This window comes from Melopsittacus undulatus, chromosome 7 (assembly GCF_012275295.1).
Source record: "Melopsittacus undulatus isolate bMelUnd1 chromosome 7, bMelUnd1.mat.Z, whole genome shotgun sequence".
NCBI classification, from domain to species: Eukaryota; Metazoa; Chordata; class Aves; order Psittaciformes; family Psittaculidae; genus Melopsittacus; species Melopsittacus undulatus.
Window position 1 is genome coordinate 27,269,083 of NC_047533.1, and position 23,131 is coordinate 27,292,213.

Consider the following 23,131-nt stretch of genomic DNA (forward strand, 5'->3'; position numbering starts at 1 on the left):
TTTCAGACGGCCAGCTGTGGAGAGCATCCCAACCCTCTAGCTGTGCAGCACAGCTTCAGCTTGCCACTCTCACTGACTTTCCTGAGTCTTGATACCAATAAATGGTAAGAGTCTTCTGGAACCAATTGACATTGTAGCAACAAATAAAAGAATTTCAACTAATTTAAACCTATATTACATTTTCAAATCCAACAAAGCAGAAAAAAGGCTTTGGAATGCACTTATGAAATAGCTAAAAGGAGGTTGCTACACTTCCTACAAAGACAAGTATCACAGAAGCCACAAACTCCAGGAGGCTGATGAGCTGAAGCATAACAAAAATGCAGATGACAACTTGGAAGTATTTTATAAAATCCAACTGGAAAAAGAAAGAAAATAATGAGGCATCATTATAAGAACACAGGTCTTGCACAGGATAAGGAAAAGCAGACAAGAAAGAAGGACAAGAAAACCTTCAGAGGCTTTCCAGCACATCTCCCAGATGCTTAAAAGCAACTAACAGATATATCAACCAGAGTATGAAAACAAAATCAAGTACAATTGGGCAGGGTAATTTTGGAAACATCTGTAAGCTACTTAGCCATAAAAATGAATCTCATCAAGTTTTATGTAATATTTTACCTAAAGACAGAGTAATGATCTTCCTTCTATAAATGAAACACTAAAAAAAGAAAAAAAAGCTTTTCAAAAACCTAGAATAATAAAATAATAAAATAGCATTTAATGTTCCTACCCAAACAACCCCAAACAATCCCTACTCACCCCACCAAAAAAAAAAAATTAAAAACCAAGAAGAAGAAAGAGTTCTATCTGCCAGGGTACAGCGAGACTGATATTACAGGATATTCAAAATAGTCATCAAGGAAACAAAATCAGAACATTTTCCTTCCCCTACAATGTTAATGAAATGAAGCAACTTCAAAATTATTAAATACAGCAGATGAACTAATACTATCTCCAGTTAAGATTTCCCTGCTTGTCCTCGTTTACCTTGCACAGGGTTTAATTAATATTTTCCCATAAAACCAGATTTTGAACATAAACATTAACTCTCATAATCTAAAAGACTACATGTATGCTACTGCTATAAAATGCCAATGCTCAGAGCAGTTCAAAGTAAACCATGAAATTTTCATTTTGGGATGGCAGCAACTGTTGATGAGAGGTGATTTTTCTGACTGACAACCTGAAACAAAATTGAGAGCTACTTTTAAGCACCTACAAATCCAAGAACAAACAGTTATTAATTTTTCTAAATATCCGTAAAAACAACCAAAACTTACACAGAAAAAAAACATTTAAAAGAAGGCTGTACACTGTAGCTAAAAGAAATCCTAGCTTAAATTAAACATCATGTAGAATCATACCTCTACTGAACACACATTTTATACAATTACATCGTCTGAAAAGTAGTTTTAAGTCTTTTGTTTCAAGTGATAAATTGCTTGTTCTAAATACCCAAAGACATGTAAGAGCTCAAATGAAATCAATCTCCTAAAAAATAAACTAAATGCCAAACTGAAATTTAAAAAAAAAAGCTAAACAAACCCCCCTCCCCCACCACCACGCATAAATCCCAACAAAACAGCCAACTCCAATGCTGACATAAATCAAAATTATTGCTCAAGTAAAAATATAAACACAGTAAATTTGCTTATTATACAAGTCCTGAAGTATCTGCTTTTATTCTCTCTCCTACTCATCACCTGCAGAGATTCTGGTAAAATACAAGATGACTATAACTTGCTTCATTCCTAGATCTTACTTTTATACCTCCTCCATTATAGAATATACAACAACAGTCCAATATAAGTAGTAACATAGCACAACTATCATCCCCTCTTCACAGCAAAACCTTGCTTGAGAAAATTGCTACTTTCATCGCTTGTGAAAAGTCCACATTTCCCAGTGAAAACCCCCTCAGGGGCTGAAGCCTACTATAGAAGGGAAGTGTTCATAAATACACACAAGTGTTTTCTCTTGTTAACAAAATTAAATTAACTTAAACAGGGGAAGTTTAGATTGGATATAAAGAAGTTCTTTACTGTTAGGATGGTGAGGCACTGGAATGGGTTGCCAACGGAAGTTGTGAATGCTCCATCCCTAGTGGTGGTCAAGGCCAAGTTGGACAGAGCCTTTGGTGACATGGTTTAGTGTGAGGTGTCCCTGCCTATGGCAGGGGGGTTGGAACTTGATGATCTTAAGGTCTTTTCAAACCCTAACTATTCTATGATTCTATGATTGGCTTTTAAAAGTGATCTTGCCTCAAACTAATGTAGCAGTAAAACACTGAACAGACTAAGATTTTTTTATTTCCAGAGATCTCAGTACAACATAAAAAAGTACAATGCACATAAAATACACTGTAAACACTCCCTCACACATAAACAAATCTTTTTGTTGACTATTGTGAAAATCTCAGATATTAGCACATCTAATTCTATGCCAGAAACTGCTAAACTTCAGCAGGAAGGAAGCACTGCACTCTTGTGGCCAAGAGAAGGAACATTTAATCTAGAATATTTAACATCAATAATTTAAATAATTAAAGTCAGGCATAGACTAAGGGATTTTTCCTTATTTTCTGTACTGAGCCATAAAGAAAACATGACCCAAAGCCATTGATTGATTCTGCCAAGACCAACATGCAACAGAAAAGGGATTTTTCTTATGAATTCTGAAATAAGTACTTATAAATATGTAGTAATTGGAACCATTTTCTAATAAGAACCACCATACTGTTCTCTGTTATGGAGAAGGGCATAAACTTCACAACAACATACATCTGAATAGTACCAAATCAGTAACATTGTCTAAAGTAATTTATATATTGGGTCAATTGACCAGAAGCTATGTTTTGTTTATACATAAATTCATGAGAATTAGGATGAGATTCAATTATGTTCTGTCAGAAAACATGTCACTGACTCAATAAAACACTGGCTGATACACCTGCAAGTTTCACTGTGGAAAACAAAACCAAAACCCAGTTGTTTCAAGAACAAATAAGCACACTTGTTCTCTTCATCCATTTTGAGTGCACATTCTTCTTTAGCAACCAACAAGGTGTCAAAATAGCTATATAGAAGCTGTACTCATGGCTTTGCTGAATTAATAAATGTCCTGTACAAACAGACTGTGGACACATAAACTTTGTTAACAGCATTTGTAGATGTTGCCACCACATAACGGAGCCACCATTGCAACACATACGAAAAGATTATTAAATAAAAAAGGGAAGGGTGTCTTTAAATATTTTTAAGTGTTTACTGTTCTCTAGAATTTTTACTAGCTTAAAATGCAATTAGGTTTGTTAATGGTATTATTAGCTACCATTTGATAGTGTATTTTATTCACTTGAATAGTAGATTTTATGCCAGACTTAATAGTAGACAAAGCCATAATAGCAATAGGGATTTTTTAAAGATTAGTTTACCAAAACAGAGAAAAATTAGTTGATATTAGATTTCATAACTTTTAGAAATTACTGTGAATAATGATGATGGTTATTTAGCTTCAAGTGTCACTTGGATTTTCTTCTCATGTAAGCCAAAACAGACAATGACTTAATCCAAAACTGGAGAAGGCTGCACACCAAGACAAACTAACAGGTAACACTAAAGAAAGTTTCCACTACATACATTGTCTGATTTCATCCATGCATGCTTAGATCCAAGTCACATGAGAATTTTCATTTACCGCACTATGTTCCTTATCCTTTTATAATAAACATAGCAGTTTCTAGGGCTGAGGAAAGTGCATTACAAGGACAGAATAATAACTATAGAATGAAGGGAGAAAAAAACAAACAGAACTATACACTGAAAAGAGCTCTCAAAAAATTTTAAACACTATTTAAACTATTTTAAAACTGCAAGAATACACAAACAGCTTCATAAATCTTGAGTTTAAGTTTCTGTCCAAGAGTTAAAAAAAGTCAAGTAGTTACATATTCTCCAAAAAGGAACTAAAATACTTTCCCATATGTAAGCCCTTGTGATAAGGTACTTCATTGGTTTTAAAATATTAAAAAGCATATATTTCTCTTTAAGCCTCTTTTTTTTCAAACTAAGATGTCCTTCATATTCCATTTTATAAGGCAGTTTCCATGACTCACCTCATGTTGCCCAAGACACTCCCTGTTGAAGAGAGAAAAATCAGATTTAGAAAACACGTATATCTTTCATAAGGGACTTAAACAGTGACAGGGCTTTTCACACAAAAATAATGCAATCTATTTCTAAAAAGTGCAAACTAAGAGAAGATTATCTACCTATGCAAATCAATGCCTTATCATTTTCAACAGGTGCTTGGATTACTGTATGATGGCAATCCTTAAACAGTGTTTCACATGCAGATTAATTATAGTTGTATATAAAATTAATAATTTTTATTTTAGAAAATTACCCAAATTGCTTCCAAATATCTTCTCCTTTGTGTCAGAATTAGAACAATCTAGTATTCTTATGTTTATCTTTTTAGAATGGTCTACCATTCCTTGAAAGAACTGCACACTGATCAGAATTTTGAAGGTATTAACTGCTGACTCATTCAAACACTAAATCAATCTTTTGCCCTTCATTTTGAAAAATCATCATTTTCTTTTTACCTCTGATTTCACATCTGTCATCTTCTTCCCAAGTATTATTCCTGACAACTTCTCTAACATAAAGCTACAGATGGCCTTTAGGGCAGCAGGATATTAACAAGAGCTATCAGTCTTCCACCCAGTACGAGAAGCAGATGTAGCACAGGGCCCTGTTCTTCACTCTACACAGCCGAATTAGCTTTCCAACATAATCTTCCCATATCCAAGCTAATTTGTCTTTTAGGACCTCTGCATTCCACTGCAGAATGTTTCTGCTCCACTACAAGAAGAAACTGCTCACTTAGCCTAACTGCTTCTGCCATGTAACTACTAAATCTATGGATGACAGATTTCCCATAGCAACTTTGCATTCAAGTTGAGAAGTAATGGTGTCAGATGAACTACTAGATGCATGAAAAACTGGCTGGACAATATCAGCACTTTCATACAGTGAGCACGCACTACAAAATCACCTATTAAACAACAACCAGTGCTCCCAGTTTTATGAGAATGACATTCACATAGGCTTTCTGCATCTGAAGAGAAAAATACGGTTATTTTCATGTCTACCTCTATAAGAAGATAAAAAGAGAAAAATATCTTTCCATACCAAAACTTTCTTTTATTTGTCTTCTTTTTGATACTTACACTGGTATAGGAACCTCACAAGGAGGGCATGGTAATGCAGTTTGAATAAAAGCTGGCTCAGATGGCTGTTCCCAAGGACCTGCAGACTGATGCTGAGAACAAAAGACAACAGTAGTTGAATACAAAACACAAATCAAACTACCTGTTCGACCATAAATGAACCTGTCATCTGAAGAAATCCCAGTTCTAACAAATCCACATACACAACATTGTAATTTCATCCTTAGCACTGTTAAGGATAGGAAAACAAAGGCCTGTGGTCCTGCTGCTAAAAGTCAAACACAAAGTCACACATCAAAAAACCCCAGCAAAATAATTCTAAGCATTTAATAGAGGTAAAAAAAAATAAAAATATCCAATTACTGAACAGGTTCAACTATCATCATGCAGTGCATAAGTCATGTTTATTGATGCCAAACAATGTCTCATTTGTAACTCGTGCAAATTTTGATAATTTAGTAAATAGAAGTTAAAATTGATTTTTTATTCTTATGTTAAAAGTAATTGCTTACATTTGAAATTAAACATTTGCAACAAAACTCTGACAAAAATCAACTCCTGAGTAACTATAACTGCTGCAAACTGCACATTCAATTATATATATTGCAAAATTAATCAGATTACAACAAAGGAGCTAGAATCACTTAGTTTCTCAGTTAAGCAGTATGCATACCTCTGTGCTTAATTATTTATTTACTCTGCACTTCATAAGCCTCCAACATAAGATTAAGGTCAAACAACTGTTGCTCATGCTTTAGAGCACAAATAACACACCATTTTTCACTGTTTACTTACTGAACCCCTCTGCTTCACAAGTGCTTCATCATGACAAGAAACGGGGCACAAATGGCCACACGTTAATGTTTTCTGGCATGACTGACGACATGGAGGACATCGACCAAAGTGACAGTAGTGTTTCTCCTGGGTAAGGTGGTGACAGGTAGGTGGTCGACTGAAGTAAAATCAAAGAATGAATCAATATGACAGCAAGAAATATTGCAGCAAGCAAGTTACAGTCACTGGACAACTGTGTTCAAAATAAAAAGAATTGAGATGAACAAGTTATTGTTTTTAAAATTAGTTTACTTATCACCTTCAGCTGTGGTTAATATTACAGTATAATTATACAGCAGTTCTAAATTAAATTAAAGTCAAAGTTGGGTTTGCCTATTCAAACAGCTATTTCAATCCTACTTCTACTCCGTGCTAAGTAATCTGGCTACACCCTAACAGAAAATACTCTTTTTCCTTTTGCTAGCCAAGTTTTCTAGGCAAACTGCCCCACAGAGGTACTTCAGAATATACCAGAGATGACTTGAAGAAGTGAGTGGGACTGACCCTTCCCCTTGACAGATGCTCATGAAACCACAGCATCAAAGAGGTATCTGACAGTAAGGATTATTGCTAACCTTCATCTGCACAGTCAAAAATAGTACTTCTCAGTTTTCTGTATCTGTAACCAACTAAGGAATAATTTTTGCCCTTTAATGTTATATTTTACTATTTCCTTTAAGGACACTGAAGAACTAGAAACACACACACTTTCAATACTGACCTGCACAGCTGTTTGCATTTGGGAGGTTTGATGGTGCGCTCTCTACCACAGGGCACTTTAATGATGGTTTTTCCACAATTGCATTTCACATCTACAGTCTCTGGACATGGATTACAGCTACCTAAAAATAAATACATTAACAATATGATAACCTGAATAAGCTACTGACTATAAAAAAAAATGGTAACTAAATTAACTCTGAATATGCACATTGTATAATTGTTCTATAACAGATAGCTGTTATTTTTTTATTTCTGCTTGGTTTCAACTCCCTCCTGGGAAAGAGAATTTCACCATTCTTACAGAACAGTAATACTAATAATCTAGGTTATGCTACAGATGTTGACTGGTATCAAGTTATAAATAATCTATCTCTCACATTTTAAAAAGGAAGCCCAGTAATTTGGATTACACAACATTTAAGATTTGCTAATTATCTTGCAGCTTTACAAACATACGAAGACATATCAAAAGATAGAAGAGAGACATTGAAAAACTGGTACAATAAGGTTTTGCAGATTTTGTATGATATTAAAGAAATATTTAGCCTGTGTATAATTAATTCTTTTTGAAAAGATCCTGCCCTCCTTTATGAAGTTACTTATGCTACTAACCTGATACTTTTTTAAAGAGATCTCTAAAAGCTGTGAAATTTTTTTATTTATAGCTCTCCCACACTATCTCTTCATAAAGTGCTAACTGCTAAGTTTTATTATTATATAATTGACAGTAAGGATATATATCTTCTAAAAAAGCAAATTTAGACATGGGGTTTGGGCTTAATAATCATGATGCATTCTGAAACATTAAAGAAAACAATGCTTTGAAAGTGTTAACAATAGCACAACTTCTTAAGCAATTCTGACTCGTTAGCAGGATCTGAGAAACAGATCTCTCAATGACAAAAAGCTGCTGAAGAAAAAAGGATGGAAGGATACAGTCTATATTGCAAAGTAAATTAAATTATAACACATTATCAGCACAGCTACTTTTAAAAAGTAAACTAAAGCTGTACTGCCAGAGAAGCCAATATGTGTACAATTTATTTAAACATTTTATTAATGAAGACAACTGCCTACATTCTCAAAAAGATGGAAGGGCAGAGATCACACATAAACCTCAGTCAAAGCCAGAAAACACTGTTATCAAATCAGGTGTTTGTTACAATGTGTTACAGTAGGAAACAAAATGTTTCTATTCCCTGGCAACACATTATAAATTTCAGCAAGAATGATTAGTTATTAAAAAGACAGGTAAGTATTAGTCACGAACAGAATAGACTAAGTTACCTTTCATCCTGGGTTCAGCTGCACCTTTTTACAGGGACCCTTGCTAAAGGCCAAGTGCTTATTATCAGGAACCTCTAATAATAATGAGATCAGGTAACTTTTAAAGGACCTGATCAGGCTACCTCTTCTCTAGGAGAAATACTATTTCCTTTAAAATCAGTGGTCACAGAGACCTGGCAGCTCATTGTAAAATTATCCTGACCTAGTAGAACATACTAACGATAAAATCATCAATCAATCAAACCACAGCTCTTAGAATCCTGGTGTATAAGAAAAAATGCAAGAATAGAAATCTTTTGAAATTAAAATCATTGCTTTCATTAGGAATATTTTCAAACATTCTGACAAGATATTACAGATTGTACTAGACTGTAATTTGTTAAAGCACACAGACGTTACCTTCTAAATTTATTGTCTGATATCATACTTACCAGCCTCATTAGATTCAACTTTTGGCACCTAAATATTGACAATTGTACTGTTTTGATGTATTACATACACTTTAAAGGATATTCTATGATTTCGTTATCAACTGAGCTAATGCAGAAAAACAATGTTACCAGTTTTCTTCTAACAGTTCAAGAAACCCCAACATGTATTTCCAAGATTTTGGGGGGTATGGGGAAGACAGAAGAAAGGAAGGGGAAGAAGAGAAGGGGCCCAGTTAACAGAGGGAAAACCAAAACACTAGTTTGTGGTGACAAACTTACTAGCAGGCTGACTGGGACAACTATCACATTTACCTGCCCTGTCCTCTTAAGAATCACCGCCTCAAAAGTAAGATTGGCTGAACAAGTTGTGAATTATTTCCCGAGTTGTTGCAATTTATATAGTCTAGAATACCAAGGGAAATTACACAGGCTACTCAGCTGCTGTTTCAGCAGAGCAGCAGCCTCTGTGGAGAAAATTGCTGAGAGGGCAGCCACTTTTTCACTCAGTCCAATTTAATCCCCTACCAAGTGAATGTCAAAGCAATTGGCCAGGATAAAAACAGCCAAGTAATTTTGACCATTTTCAGCATCTTTTTAACTGAGGTCACTGGACCCAGAAGTAAACTTTTGTTATCCTTCATATAGTCAGTAACAAAGTCTTTTCTCTTTTACCAGTAGGATACTGATAGACATTCAAATTCCATCAACTTTTTTATCATTATTATTTTGTTTTAAACCCACCTGTGTCACGTGTTTTATTACAGGATTTTTTAAAAAGCATGAAGACTTGACCATTTCTACATATAGCTGGACTTTGTTATGCATATTCAGTAAATGGAAATATTTGGGAAAAAGTCAAGCTATGGATTTTGAATTAAAGAGCTGGAAATGGGACAGCACATTTTCAGAGGAACAATGCTAAGCAAAATTACCAGGTAAAATCTTAGGTTGCATTATGTAAATTCTTAAGCTCTAACCAGCACTAAAATCCTTTCAAACACACTGCCCCCACAAAAAGCCCACATGAAACAAGGGAGAGAATTCATTAAGCACCACATGGAGTCATGCAAGGATGAAGTTTGGCAAAAATAAAGAATATTCTATCACTATGGGGATCCTTCACTTATTCTTACCTCTGTGGCAGCCTGAAGGACATTTGTGATTTCTGCAGCCTAGAGTCCGTCCGCAGACTTGATCACAAGGTGGACAGTTTCCAGAACAGCACTATTCAAGAAAACAAATATACTTTATATAACTTGAAAACTTGCATTATTTCTGGTATAAATTTGCTGCCTTCTACTATCTCATTTTTTCAGTACTTAAAAAAAAATTATGCAATTTAATCAAGTCTCCTCAAATTCTTGACAGGTATAAAAAAGAGGTCATCTGCAAAGTTGTCTTAAATAATTCAAATTATAAAATACAAGAAAACAGACATTTGGAAGCATCATTTCAACACACTAACAAGGCAAAGGGCTTCTGAAAAGCATAAAAACAATTTAAAAGTTCAAATTCTTATAATATTTTAATCCCAAAAAAATCAGGAAATTACATGTAGGATATCCAACAGCTTGCCCCCTTACTCTTCAATTTCTTTCACTTTATACTGTATCATCCTTGGCAAAAAAGTATTGCTAAACATCTTTTAACTTAGTAGCAAAGTCCAAATAACATCAGGATCAGTTATCTACTTTCTGTTCTTATACAAAATAGTGACATGGAAGAACATATCACAACACCATTACAGTTGGTGGATGTCAGCAGAGAGCCCCATCTTTTCTATTAACTTGAAAAGTGCCCATCTTCCAAACTCTATAAGGAAGAATGGCAACTAGGAAGAGAAACCTGGATTTTATAGCATAAATTAAAGATGTCAAGACTGCATGTACTTCTTCTGTTACATATTCACATAAAGGAAATTCACTGTAGTAATAATAATAATAATACTCAAAAAAACTGAAGAATAAACCTGTACTTCTTCATGCCTCTTTGTGGTAAGAAGTCAACTTCTGTAATATCTTAATTAACACCTAGCAAGCAACTTTCAGGTCTTCTTGAATCATTAAACTGAAAAGATAAGTCTGAGGTATCAATCATTACTACGATTTCAAATAAGTAGGGAAACAAAATTCAAATTCCAAATTGTCAGACCACTGCTGTTTGCAGCAATGCATATTACAAGTGGCTGTGGAATACTGGTTTGTCAAAAATTAGAGTATGCTCCTTACAAAGCCAAGAGAAATTTCCAGCTCTTCCCACAAATGAAATAAATTTATTTAACTACTCCAGAATGCATAAAGCATCAGTAACTACTTAAGTATTATAAGCTTAAATTGTAGGTTTAAACTAACAATAGTGTGTGTCTATAAACCAATACAGCAGAATACAGCAAACTGTTCCAGCTTTCTAACACATAGCGAGAAAGGTATGTTTGGCTGACTGGGGAAGGAATATTATGAGACTGATAACTAAGAAGACAGTAAATAAGACCAAGGATGCCAGCCTTTAAGATAGCAGTGGCGCCCAACATGGAGCGAGACTGGAACAGAACAGAAACAAGGACATAACAACTGCTAACTTAGCACTAGGACCTTGCGAGCATATGCAAGCACCGAGGTCATCCAGTAAATACAGTGAGCAGGAGCCAGAGAGCCCCCCCCACTCAGCAAGAAAGCCCATGTGTAATTAGAATGCAAGTATTATAATTAGTTCCTTGAAACACTATGAATATACATGAGTATGATAAATACATATACCCACTGTCAGCAAGTTATCAGGCGTGCTCACCTTTGTGAAACTATTTGCATGTGTGCCCAGTGCTGCAATAAAGAATGCCTGCTTTCTAAAACTCCAAACCGAGTCTTAGAGAGTTTCTCTGACTGACTTTTATGGTATCTGAAAGTAGAATTGCCTTCTGAAAGAGAGAAGTTGTAAAAACCCCCTCCCAGTTTTTGAGGCCACAGAGTTTTCCTTGGTGACATGCTGTTCAGAGAATTCTAGTACACTGCAAACTAATTTGACTGATGTTGAAGAAAACTCTTCTCTCATTGTAACATGAGGAGGACCAACAGATTGATATGATTTATACATAATATAAAACACTGTATCTAAAGAAAAGCAAAGTTACCTAAACAATATGTTTGAGAAAGATCATCTCTGGATGCTTACCTTTCTCCTGCATTGGTGCTTTTGGCAATCACGAATTTTAGTACACTTTGTTTCACACAGATATGGCTTATGACACGGCATGCGTTTAGTGTGCTTTCCACAGCGGCACTGTTTTTCAACTTCCTGGGCAGCAAGACAGGGGGAAAAAGCAAGGTATCTTTAACACCAAAAAAAAAAAAGAGTGGAAAATAAAATGTTTTTCTACCAGCTGTAAAGAAAATTTCATGGGAACAAAACATTACAGTGCTTTATCACGACAGGAAGCGTATCAAAATGCTCTGAGCAGATAACCTCTCTGTGAAATAACTACTTGGGGACCTTGTGTCAGTATTGCAAACACTGTGCTCTGGACAGGACCTCACTGTGACTTTGGTCTCACTGAGGGGAAAGCCATTTCAAGAGAACTACTCAAGTGTGTAGTAAATGCAGAAAAAAAATCATACAAAAAAGTACCCTTCCTGCATAGTAAAACAGACGGATTCATCGTGTATACAGATAATTTAAGAAGTAGCAGATTTACCTGACCCTTACCTCAGCTATAATGTGCTAACTATATTCACCATAGACTCTATAGTAAAGCTGGTTCAGGAACAGACAAACAAGAGCAGAGAGAGCAACAGCTTTATAGGCCAGACCACAGAAGCTCCATAAACCCAGACCAGGTAAAATATTATTTTCTTACTAGTAATGAAATAATGCTTTGTTACAGCATCTTCCATTTCACTAATGAAGAAATAGCATAAGACAAAGCATTAAGGAAGGTAGAAGAGCTGAGGAAAAAAGTGTCTTTCAGACCACAATTAATAAAAAAAACCCAAACATCAAAAAACCAAGCCAAAACAATAAAAAACTTATCTATGTATTATTTCAGATAACATAAAACCCAACTATTATTTCAGAATTGTGTTGGAGCAGGAGGGGAAAAGGGGAAAAAAAACATGTTACTTTTAACAAACAGAAAGTCATAGACTTTGTGATAGATACACTTTCATTTTCCCCAGGAGACTTGCACTGTTCCAGGTATACAGAGTTTAAAAGCCCTAACAAAATGTGAACCTGCTAGAGTAAGACTAACCTGTCTGCATATTTCACAGGGACCTCGATGACAGCGCTGTGAACATTTATGGATGCCACATTCCAGAACTTTGTCACAACTATCACCACAGGTGGGCACATCTTCTGTACAAGGCAATGTAAACTCTAGATAACGAGAGAGAAGTATGAGCAAACATTTAAGGAAAAAAAAATATTTAGAAAAAGAAAAATGGACTGTGTAGTAGGAGTTCAAAGGCCAATTCTCTCACTTTTTTTTAAAGCTTTTCTAGAATTTCTCAGTTATTTACATCATCAATTAAACCCCTGGTACTAAATAAAACTTTGAAAGAATTAAGCAAGAGTTAATAAAAGCTGTCAGAGTTCACTGTTTGTAAAATCTTTTTATGGCTTATGCCCTGCACAATTAATCTGAACTACTCACAGTCAAAGACTGGATAACTTTTGTTTTCTTATTTTAGATTTTGAAGGAGAAGGAAAACAAACATATATTTAAAAAACAAACAAAAAAAAACCCACAAAAACCAAGAGCCGCTTACTTGATTTTCCACAAGGACAGGACCTTTTCCCAGAACGAGGACAGTCTCCACAGGGACCAGCATGACAAACTTGTTCACATGTGTGATTACCACAAGGCAAGCGTTTCCCACACACCTGGAAAACTCAGAGAAATCAAGTGAATGGGATGTAACAGAATTATATATCAAGACAATGCAACCCAAAGGGATAAAAACTAGGGGTGAAAGATGCCTTTTTCTTAATTAACAACTCTTATATTCACTGAGTTCATCAAATAATTGATCCTGACTGGAAGTCCCCTGTATATTGAGTAATCACATAACAGTTAACATGAGTAGTCCCAGGCCTGTCCTGTGCTGCACATACAGCTTGTCCTTCAGGCCCATTTTCCTCAGCCACAGGATAAACTTACTGTAGCAAAGGGAGATTGGAGGCAGCTTCCACTTGGTAGCTGTGATTATACCATCTGCATGTCCCTGCCCTTATCTAAAAAGTGCAGCAAGAAGTTCTCATCTGAACATCCTGTCTGACAGTAGAAATGATAAACAGAGTTGCCTTCTTGTAACAAAAGCCTTCAACAGCTTCAATGACCAAAATGTGGTAACCTTTTCTACAGATGGGGTCTGCACTGCACCCTGCACCTGGATCAGATGCCCATCCAATGCTAAACAGCTTGGGCCTCCTAGTATCTAAAGGGCTATGCTATAGTTTATATTATGCTCCCTTTTTCTGTAGTGTTAGCTGAGATAAACTGCATTTTAATTGATACTCTACTGAGGCTGAGTGCCTTTCTTACTGGGATTATAATGACCAAGTATCTCCTGGTGCTATCTCACCCCTGTCACTCAATTTTGTTTTTAAATTATTTTTCAGTCTGTCAATCCATTGCCTTGGTCCTAAGAATGAGCTGTAAATACACTTCAAAGAAAGAATCAAAGCTTTCATTCTGTTACAGTAACTAGAAGTAAGCATGAAACTCTACAAAGTTGTGGTTTCATGCTAATTTTTCAAGGCAGCAATCAAAATTTCACCCTCAAGTATGAGAGAACAGAATATTAAAGATCAAATTCAATGCTACCAGCAGCACAATTATAGAACAGTGGCATTTTGACTACTGTCAGAAATTAACCTGGCCACCAAATAAATCCATTCCCAAACAATGTTGCTACATTTCTGACTGCACTTTCAAAACCTAAAAAAATTAATTTTATTTTCTTACTGAATGAGTTTTTCCAATCCTCAATACACTGAGTAATAAAATTTTACATAAGACGAGAAATAAGCTTAAAAGGATAGCTTCAACACACCTGGTCACACTGCCACTGAGGACTTGCACAAAGTCTCTCTCCTGTCTGTCTTCCACAGATACACCATTGTTTACTGACTCGTGGACAAGGCTGACAATCTCCTGTGTGTAATTACAAAGTGACATGGAGAGTAGGAATTGCAGAAGAATGATGTATCTTAAGAATTCAAACAGCTATTCCTCTGAAGCTTAAGAGGGCAGGTATACCTGCATGACAGGGATTCTCACAGGTGTGCTGTCCACACAGCAGTGTTCGTCCACACAGCAGGCGACATGACCATTCCTTGGCACTGCACCTTCGAGGCACTGGTTTAGCTTTCTTACAGTGACAGGTTGTTGTAACCATCTTTGGGCAAGGTGGACAGGGTCCTAAGTACAGGAAAAAGAACACCTCACTAATGGCTATTTAAGTGAAGGTAGCCTAGAACACATCTGGTTTATTCTGAGAATTTTAAATATAGTTAGCAATTTTACACCAAACTATGTAATAGCTGCATAAATGCAGGTCCTACAACTAAGAGACTCAAAGGATTTACCTGGATGACAAAGCAGCAAACATTTATGACCACAAGGAGGTTTGAATTCCCTCTCACATATCTGACCACAGGAGTGAGGTACCAGCCATGGGTCCAGTGTTGGATTCTCCACTTTTCCACAGTAACAGTAATACCTACTGGGAGTTTCAGACCGTTTGTATTCAAACCTGCATTTTGGACTACAACAAATGGAAAAGGGAGTGAATAGAAAAGGAATTTTAGTAAAATTTTTTCAAAAAGAAATGCAGTTTTTATTTTTTCAGTTTCCCAAGATTGTACCAGGCTACCAATTAACATTTTTACAACAAATGTAACCAATAACATAACTAAATTTATAATATATCATAACGGTCTTGCTATAGGTCAGATCTTACAATACATTCATTAGAATGTCTCAGGCATTGTCCTATCACTGCAATCCTCTTTCCCAGTGTAGGAAGCATACAGAACAATTTTTATGTCAAGTAATACCAAAGGAATGTATGCAAGAAAAAGTTAACCTTCTTTAAGAGAACCAATCAAAAGAGATAAAAACCAGGGGTTTACCAGTGGCAATTTATAAGCTATGTAAACCAAGAGTTAGTGATGCTAACTGAACTATGCATAATATTTTAAATTTTATCTGAAAGATTTTAGATTTTATCAGGTCAGCATATTAGCAATTATAAGATGCACATCTTTATTTGTTATCCTTGAAGGTATCACATAGTAAAAAATACATTATTCCTAAGCGTAGATAGACTCCAATTGTTAGTGACACAGGTTTTAAAGGATCTCTGGTGCAAGCCATGGATAAGGAATGCAATACAAGGAAGAAGAAACAAAGCACCTCCCATTTCTGGCTACAACAGGAGAAGACAACAGACAAGCAGCTCCTCCTCAGAGAAGAATAGAAGCTTTGAAAGACCTATGTATTTATTTTTATCAAATAGAATGTCAATTTGCCCCTATATAATACATTACAGGCCACACACCACTCATGCATCATGACTGCACAGTTTTATCATGTGCTTAAAAGTTGAAAAAAAATCGCATTTCCTTGAAACTGTTCTCATTATAAACATTTTGCTTAAACACAAAGCTAGTAGTAGAACTGCAGTAAAACAGGCATTATCAACCTGGACACTGCCAACCAAAAACCTTGTATCTTATTTCCTGTTCTCGGAGACCCCACATGAACAGAGCTTTTGAATCCACCAGGCCCTTGCAGCCAAATCTGACAGAGGACTCTGTCTCACAGATGTAAGTTTCCACATGAAAGTAAGTGCACAAATAAAGCATAGAACAAACATGCACAAAGAAACTTTGAATGAACTTTCAGACACAAAACTACTGAGAAAGCAAACTTCATTATTCATACAGCAACAATACTACCTTCTTCTTTATACAATCCCACAAAAAGCTGCAAGACTGGCTTTAGTGCCCGAGTTATACAGAAACTAAAAAAAAATAATAAATCTCTAAATTTTGCTATTTTAGTGTGGGATTCTTTAAGAGCCAAGGCCATGTAGTGAGCGATTCCAATACCCTGAACCTTAAGATTTTTGGCAAGCATAAGCAAGGTCAGTTGCCTTGTTATGCCTCTGTAATTTTCCACTGAAAACGTGCAGAGAATGATCTCTACCAAGGTTGCAGTTTCCCACTGTATTTTTAGAGTAAGGTATTTAATCGCAATTATAACAAGTTATAAACATAAGCTCTGTAAACAGTAGTAACCTCTAGACTAACCAATAAGAGCTCAGTATCCAAGGCTGTTACATAAGGGAGTAAGGGTATAAGAAGAGCACTGTATCTAATAAAGTTTGGCAATCGTTTGATCACATTGATCATCTCTGTGTTGTCTGTAACTCCTGCGTCAACATTTTAGAACCGTTGGGGTTTTTTTGTTTTGTTTAGTTTATTTATTTATTTCACAGTGACAACTTTAAAAGTAACAGACAAATATGGAAAGCAATTCAGAAACAAGTATTAGAAGCTCAGATACATGCAAAATAAGTTACCTTCTCAGAAACAACTCTGATTTAGCAGGTTTTTAATACGTCTTGAAATACTCCTGAATCATCTTAATGAAAACTTAAAAATAATTCAAAAAAAAAAGCAAAGCCAGTCTAAGCAAAGTATCTCTTTAAGTGTACCATGAAAATCTCACCATGGCCAGGGATAATCCTTTTTCCCAAAATCATCATCTGTCACAGAAGACACAAGAAAAAGGCTGTCCTTGGCCCACTTCTGGATACACACAAGGTGAAATATACAAAAGCATCCACAACAGCTCCAGACCTAAAGAGCAGATAAAAGTGTCAACTGCTTTATATTGTATTTATTTTTGTTTCTGTTATGAACATCTGCAGTATCTAAGAAATATAAGATTGCTATTTTTCCATTTAAAAAATTGGTTTCCAATGATAGAATATATTTATTGTTAGATTAATACAGGCAGTTTTACTGTTCCTGATTCATACCTCTAATCTGTTTCCTTGTTCCTCTGGGATATTTTTGCCATGGCATACAGAGACGAAAATACTCACGATCATAGAAATATTGATTTAAAACACACTACTGGTGATCATGTAGCACAACCTCATGCTCAAAGTAAGGCTGTTGCCAACTTAGCTCACTCACAGCTTTGCCTAGCAAAGTTGGAAAATTTTTCAAGGATGGGGATTCCACAACCAACCATCCTGTGCAACTTACTCCAAGTGTCACGCTCCCTTCCTAGCACCCAGTCTACACTTCCCAAACCCCAGTTTGTGCCATTGTCCCTTTTTACACTCCTGTCACCATAAAGATGACTTTGGCCTTAGCCACCTTCACAACTACAACTGAACAGAGGCTGCAACTGTATCATAGAATAGTTAGAGTTGGAAAGAATATTAAGATCATCTAGTTCCAACCCCTTGCCATGGGCAAGGACACCTCACACTAAACCATGTCACCGAAGACTCCATCCAACCTGGCCTTGAACACCACAAGGGATGGAGCAATCACAACATCCTTGGACAACATCCCATTGCCTCCTCTCTGCCAGACTAAACAAGCTCAGCTCTCCCCATCCCATACACTGGGTCTCTAAATATCTTGGCAGCAGAAGTACTAATAAGATTTTATCCCCCTTTCAAACTTCAGAATTTACATACAATGGTGGTAAGAAAAAGTTCTGATTGGAAGTGTGCTTTCAGCCTAGTGTCTTTTGTTCAAAGAGCAAGAGAGGTACAAAATAGAACAGAATTAAAAGCAAATCTGCTCAAGAGATTTGATTTTGCCAGTATCCTGCATCCATCACTAAGCATTTATGTTGCTGTTCCCAGTGTACCTCTCTGTCAGTTCTGGAGTGAAATCACCGTACTTCCCTAAGAGCCTGCTGCTGAAAAGCTATTTAAATAACAAAAATGCAGTTTTATGACTTGAAGACTTTACACATATCGATATTTGGTAAGAAAAAAGCAGCAAAAAAAGAACAGTTCTCATTTCTTTATTTTTTTAATAACTTGTGACACTACTATGTATATTTCACAGTATAAATTATACTGGGAAAACAAGGAGAATTTCCCCATAACTTATAGAGGACAAAGGCAATGATGTAAGTTTGTAAAGGTATGTATGTAACTCCCCCAAAACTAAAGCTAAACAGGAGACATTAAGAAAATAAACACACTTGACTGAAATGTTATAGATTCAAGATAACTAACAAACCACTTAATTATAAAATCAGCTCACTTCTGCTGAGATAAGATTAACTCTCAAGAGACACAGAACTTAAAAATAAACATATACATTAAGGTCTGAAGAAATATGGATTAAGTATGCTAAAATTCACACAAAACATTGTATTTCTTTCTAAAAAAAATTAATTACTACATTTTCATTGCATATACTTGTAGTCCATGTACATCTAGCATAATAAGTTCAAGATTTTCTGCACTTTTTCTTTTAATGTCAAACATACAGCTGCAAACACAACTGATTCAAGTAACAAACAGGAACAGTGTTGGGCCTTTGAACATCAAAGGGACATTGATACATAACAATGAAAGTGAAAAAGATTTGTCCTGAAATCTCTCCCACAAAAAACTTAACTATATTAAGTAAGTCAACCTTCTCAGATACACCACCTTTCTCTTTCACCTGATTAGCATTTGGAGCAGCAAATTTTACCTTGGGTCCCCTGCTATAAATCCTGCAATAATATTTCCTAGCTTCCTGTTTCTTGCCTTGGTATTTGCTACAACATAGCTTACTGAATATACCATTGCAAGAACTGGCCTTCAAGTACTTCACTTTTTCATTTGCTACTCTCTTTAATTTAGAAATAACTATTTTACATTAGGATAGCAAATATGTCAAAAATTCCACATTCTGATTACAAGCTATATATATTTAAGCACTTATTTCTTCACACATTTGAAAAATCTAAAGATGCTGAATGCTGCATTCAGTACTCAATCAATTTAAAAACATCAATACCAAAAATCACTTTAGTAATGTAATTAAACACAAATTACTCAGTTATATCGGCTTTATTCTAAAAGACTACTGAAAAATACTTACAGCTTGGTTCCTTTTAACTGAGGCAATGCAGATCAGACATGTCATAGCCCCTGACTGAAAAGCTTCATTCATGTACTGTCTTGTACGTTCCAGTTCACTTGCATCTCCATCTTTAATGTATAAAGATTTTTAAAGCAATCAGTAATGTTTGATCTGCTATTCTATACATGTTGAGACTGCTGTAAAAATGTTTTTCCTTGAACAGAAGCCAGTCATATATTAGTACAAAGCTAGATTATTAGAGGTACTTAAGACAGTTTCAAAACTATACTATTGATTCTGCAAAAGAAGGCAAGAAGTACTGCCAGCATGCATCACTGGAAACAAGGTTTTTGAATACAAGACATAAGAATAAAGTGCTTTCCCTTCAATTATGGAAAAATTTTAGTACACAGCCAGTAATACAGTATTGTTTAAGCTTTCACACTGAAAGAAAAGTCAATGAAAAAAAATTACCAGTTTGACTGGTGTAAATGGTAAATGTTTTGGCCAAAATCTTTCCTTGTTTTACTTCAGCATCTTCATCATCCTCTTCAGACGAGGAGCTAAACTGGTCTTCAACTAGCTTTTTTGCTGCAGCCTGATTAGCCTTCTTAATTTCATCAAATTTCTTCTGTGAAGATAATTCTGTTAAGAGAACAGATTAATACCATAACAGTTACTCATAACACCACATTCAGGTCTACATACTCTCAACTGTCCTTTTCCTTAAAGAGTTTGATGATTTTATGCTTTTAAGGGCACTATGTTGCTACATTTTCGATACCACACAAGAAGAGATAAATTGTATTTCCTTCTTTAATGTGAATTATCCATAAAATTCACAGGAGGAATTATTATCTGTCAATTACTGCTGACAAATCCAGCCAGACAGACTGAAATATATGCATCTATAATGCCCCTTTGTGAAAGGGATACTTTAAAAAAACCACAACACACATCTCACACAGACACAACTTTCATAGCATGAGGAAGGAAAAAAAAAACTGATAAAAACAAACAAAACTCCACAAACAATCACACACACACAAAAAAAGGTCCCAGGCAATTCTCGACAAGTGCAATTGTTGTAATTTGCCTACAGGTGCCTCTCCCAGCATCTGGGATTTTTTAAATTATTACTTTTATTGATCTCCCTCCACCCAACAACTCTAATGTACTTCACAGTACTTTACAGATGGAAACACTGAACAAGACACGGTATTACCAGCTTTTGTTGAAGGTATTGCATGTGAAATAGAGAAAGATTCTCGCATGAAAAAAAAGTAACTTAACAGAGCTCATAATAGAAAAGTGCCTTTAAGATAACATATCACAGAAATATAAAGGTCTTCAGCACATCACAAGACTCATAGTTTTCCGTATTAGACTCCTGCACCCAATGTATTTACTGGGGTTGCGTCAAGTCTAGTTTTAGGGCTTTCCTTAAGAACCTGGGATGCCACTTAGAAGAGGTCACTATTTGGCACTTCTCCACCTGCAAAGTATTAACTTGCACCCGCAGCACGCCCATGCACAAGGCAGCGCGCACCGTGTCTGACCAGAGTACCTCACGCTTGTCCCTAGTGGGCAGCGCTCTCCCGAGTATTTCCAACCGCACTGGAAAACAGCTGGTCCATTACTTTAGACTTCTTCTTCAGCTTGGAGGGCTCTAACCCTGCACCCGGGGAGGATACAGCCCCGCATTCCCTCCGTGGTACCCACAGGCAGTGGCGGCACATGGCGAACACCATGGCTCCCTGCCACCGAGCGGCAACGAGACGCGCCGGGCCCGCCGGCCACACAAGCGTCCCCAGCCCTTCCTCTTCCCTCCACAAGACGCCGCGGAGAGCCCCGACCTGGGCATTCGGGGGGTCTCCCCGAGGCCCGGCTGCGCTACAGGCCACAGCCAACTCCCCAGCCAGGCGCCCTGCAGCCTCCGGACGGACACGGCTCAGGGGGAGAACACGACACTCACCGCTGGCCGCCTCACCGCTACTCCCCGCGGCCGTAGCGCAGGCACCGCCGCGGGCCCTGGCAGCCGGGAGCCGGGCAGCTGCCCCTGCACGGGCAGCGAGCCCTTCTCCGGGCCTGGCACGGCCGCGGCCCCGGCCGCCCTGACGCCAGGGCGCCTCCATCTCTCTGTCGCCAGTGAGCGAGAAAAGGCGGAGGGAGGCTGAACCCTCCTCACGCCCGCAGCTGAAGCCGGCCCAAGACGAACTCTGCACGCCAGCCCCTCCGTCAGGGTGTGACAACGGAGGCGGCACAACCCCCGTGAGCTCCGCGGCACCGCGACTACAGCTCCCAGCGTGCACCGCGCGGGCGGGGTGAGGGGACTTCAACACCCAGTGTGCAGCGGGGCGCCACGCGACCCCAGTCCTTTCTGGGCCGGAGCTCGAAGTCACCTGAGGGGATGGTTGTACCGGAGTGCCCGGTGGTCGGTACGTGTGTGACAGCGCACGGGCCGTGGGACTCTGTTACCTGGTGCTTGGGTTTCTTTTTGCCTGCTTCTCTGGCCACAGAAGTAATGGCTTCAGATGTCTGTCACTGAATTGTTAGGTTGGAAAAGACCTTTAAGGTCATTGGGTCCAACCAATGACCCAGCATTGCCAAGTCCACCATTAAGCCATGTCCCTAAGTACATCGATATAATCTTTTAAACATCTCCAGGGATGGTGACTCCACCACCTCTGTGGGCAGCATGGTCCAATGCCTGACAACCCTTCTGGTGAAGAATTTATCCCAATATCCTCTGTAAGCCTCCCCTGGCACAACTTCAGCCTATTTTATAGAATCATAGAATCATAGAATAGTCAGGGTTAGAAAGGACCTTAAGATCATCCAGTTCCAACCCTCCTGCCATGGGCAGGGACACCTCACACTAAACCATATCACCCAAGGCTCTGTCCAACCTGGCCTTGAACACTGCCAGGGATGGAACATTTCCTCTTGTCCTATCACTTGTTGCCTGGGAGAAGACTCTGGCACACAGCTCACTACAACCTCCTTTCAGGTAGTTGTAGAGAGCAAAAAACTGTCCCCTGAGCCTCCTTGTATCCAAGTAAATTTCTGGCAGCTGTCTGTAGGGTGCAGCTCTTGCCCATGTTTTCTTCATAGCCCTTCTTCTGAGCACATGAGGTAAAAATCAGCCACAAAGCATGTTTAGAAACCTCACTGAAGCATATCCAGGTTTTACTACACAAAAATACATATTGAGGTACCTGTGTGCCTCCTGAAGAGATCTGACAAGTAGGAGCCAGTTGAAATATGTTAAATTTTATAAAACATGAATATAAATACTTGTAATGCTTACATAGCACTTACAGCACTTCTGTTCTGCCTTGTGCCAGGAGGAACTGCATTTAGCAGGGTCTGGGGAGGAGGGGAGAGAGTTGGTGGTGTGCAGGGTTTTTTCAGCAAATATGTGGTTATACAAGTGAAATAATAACAGATTTCCAATCATGAAGAGTCTGAAAATAGTAAGTAAACTACTGGAGCTCAATTCTGGTTT

At 37.4% G+C, this 23,131-nt stretch overlaps 1 protein-coding gene across 1 annotated transcript in view; it reads right to left on the reverse strand.

The window, feature by feature from the left end:
- Positions 1-21,900, reverse strand: part of NFXL1 (nuclear transcription factor, X-box binding like 1) — a 46,670-nt gene extending 24,770 nt beyond the window's left edge. The window contains exons 1-15 of the mRNA XM_005149096.3: positions 21,599-21,900; positions 20,098-20,268; positions 19,642-19,751; positions 17,243-17,373; positions 15,094-15,272; positions 14,765-14,926; positions 14,559-14,659; positions 13,272-13,386; positions 12,755-12,879; positions 11,680-11,802; positions 9,645-9,735; positions 6,792-6,912; positions 6,032-6,188; positions 5,237-5,328; positions 4,118-4,139 (exon numbers count right to left, since the gene is read on the reverse strand). Coding sequence (XP_005149153.1) covers positions 4,118-4,139; positions 5,237-5,328; positions 6,032-6,188; positions 6,792-6,912; positions 9,645-9,735; positions 11,680-11,802; positions 12,755-12,879; positions 13,272-13,386; positions 14,559-14,659; positions 14,765-14,926; positions 15,094-15,272; positions 17,243-17,373; positions 19,642-19,751; positions 20,098-20,268; positions 21,599-21,758 — 1,860 coding nt within the window. The 5' untranslated portion in view covers positions 21,759-21,900. The remainder of the gene's footprint in view (positions 1-4,117; positions 4,140-5,236; positions 5,329-6,031; positions 6,189-6,791; positions 6,913-9,644; positions 9,736-11,679; positions 11,803-12,754; positions 12,880-13,271; positions 13,387-14,558; positions 14,660-14,764; positions 14,927-15,093; positions 15,273-17,242; positions 17,374-19,641; positions 19,752-20,097; positions 20,269-21,598) is intronic.
- Positions 21,901-23,131: the final 1,231 nt, after the last annotated feature.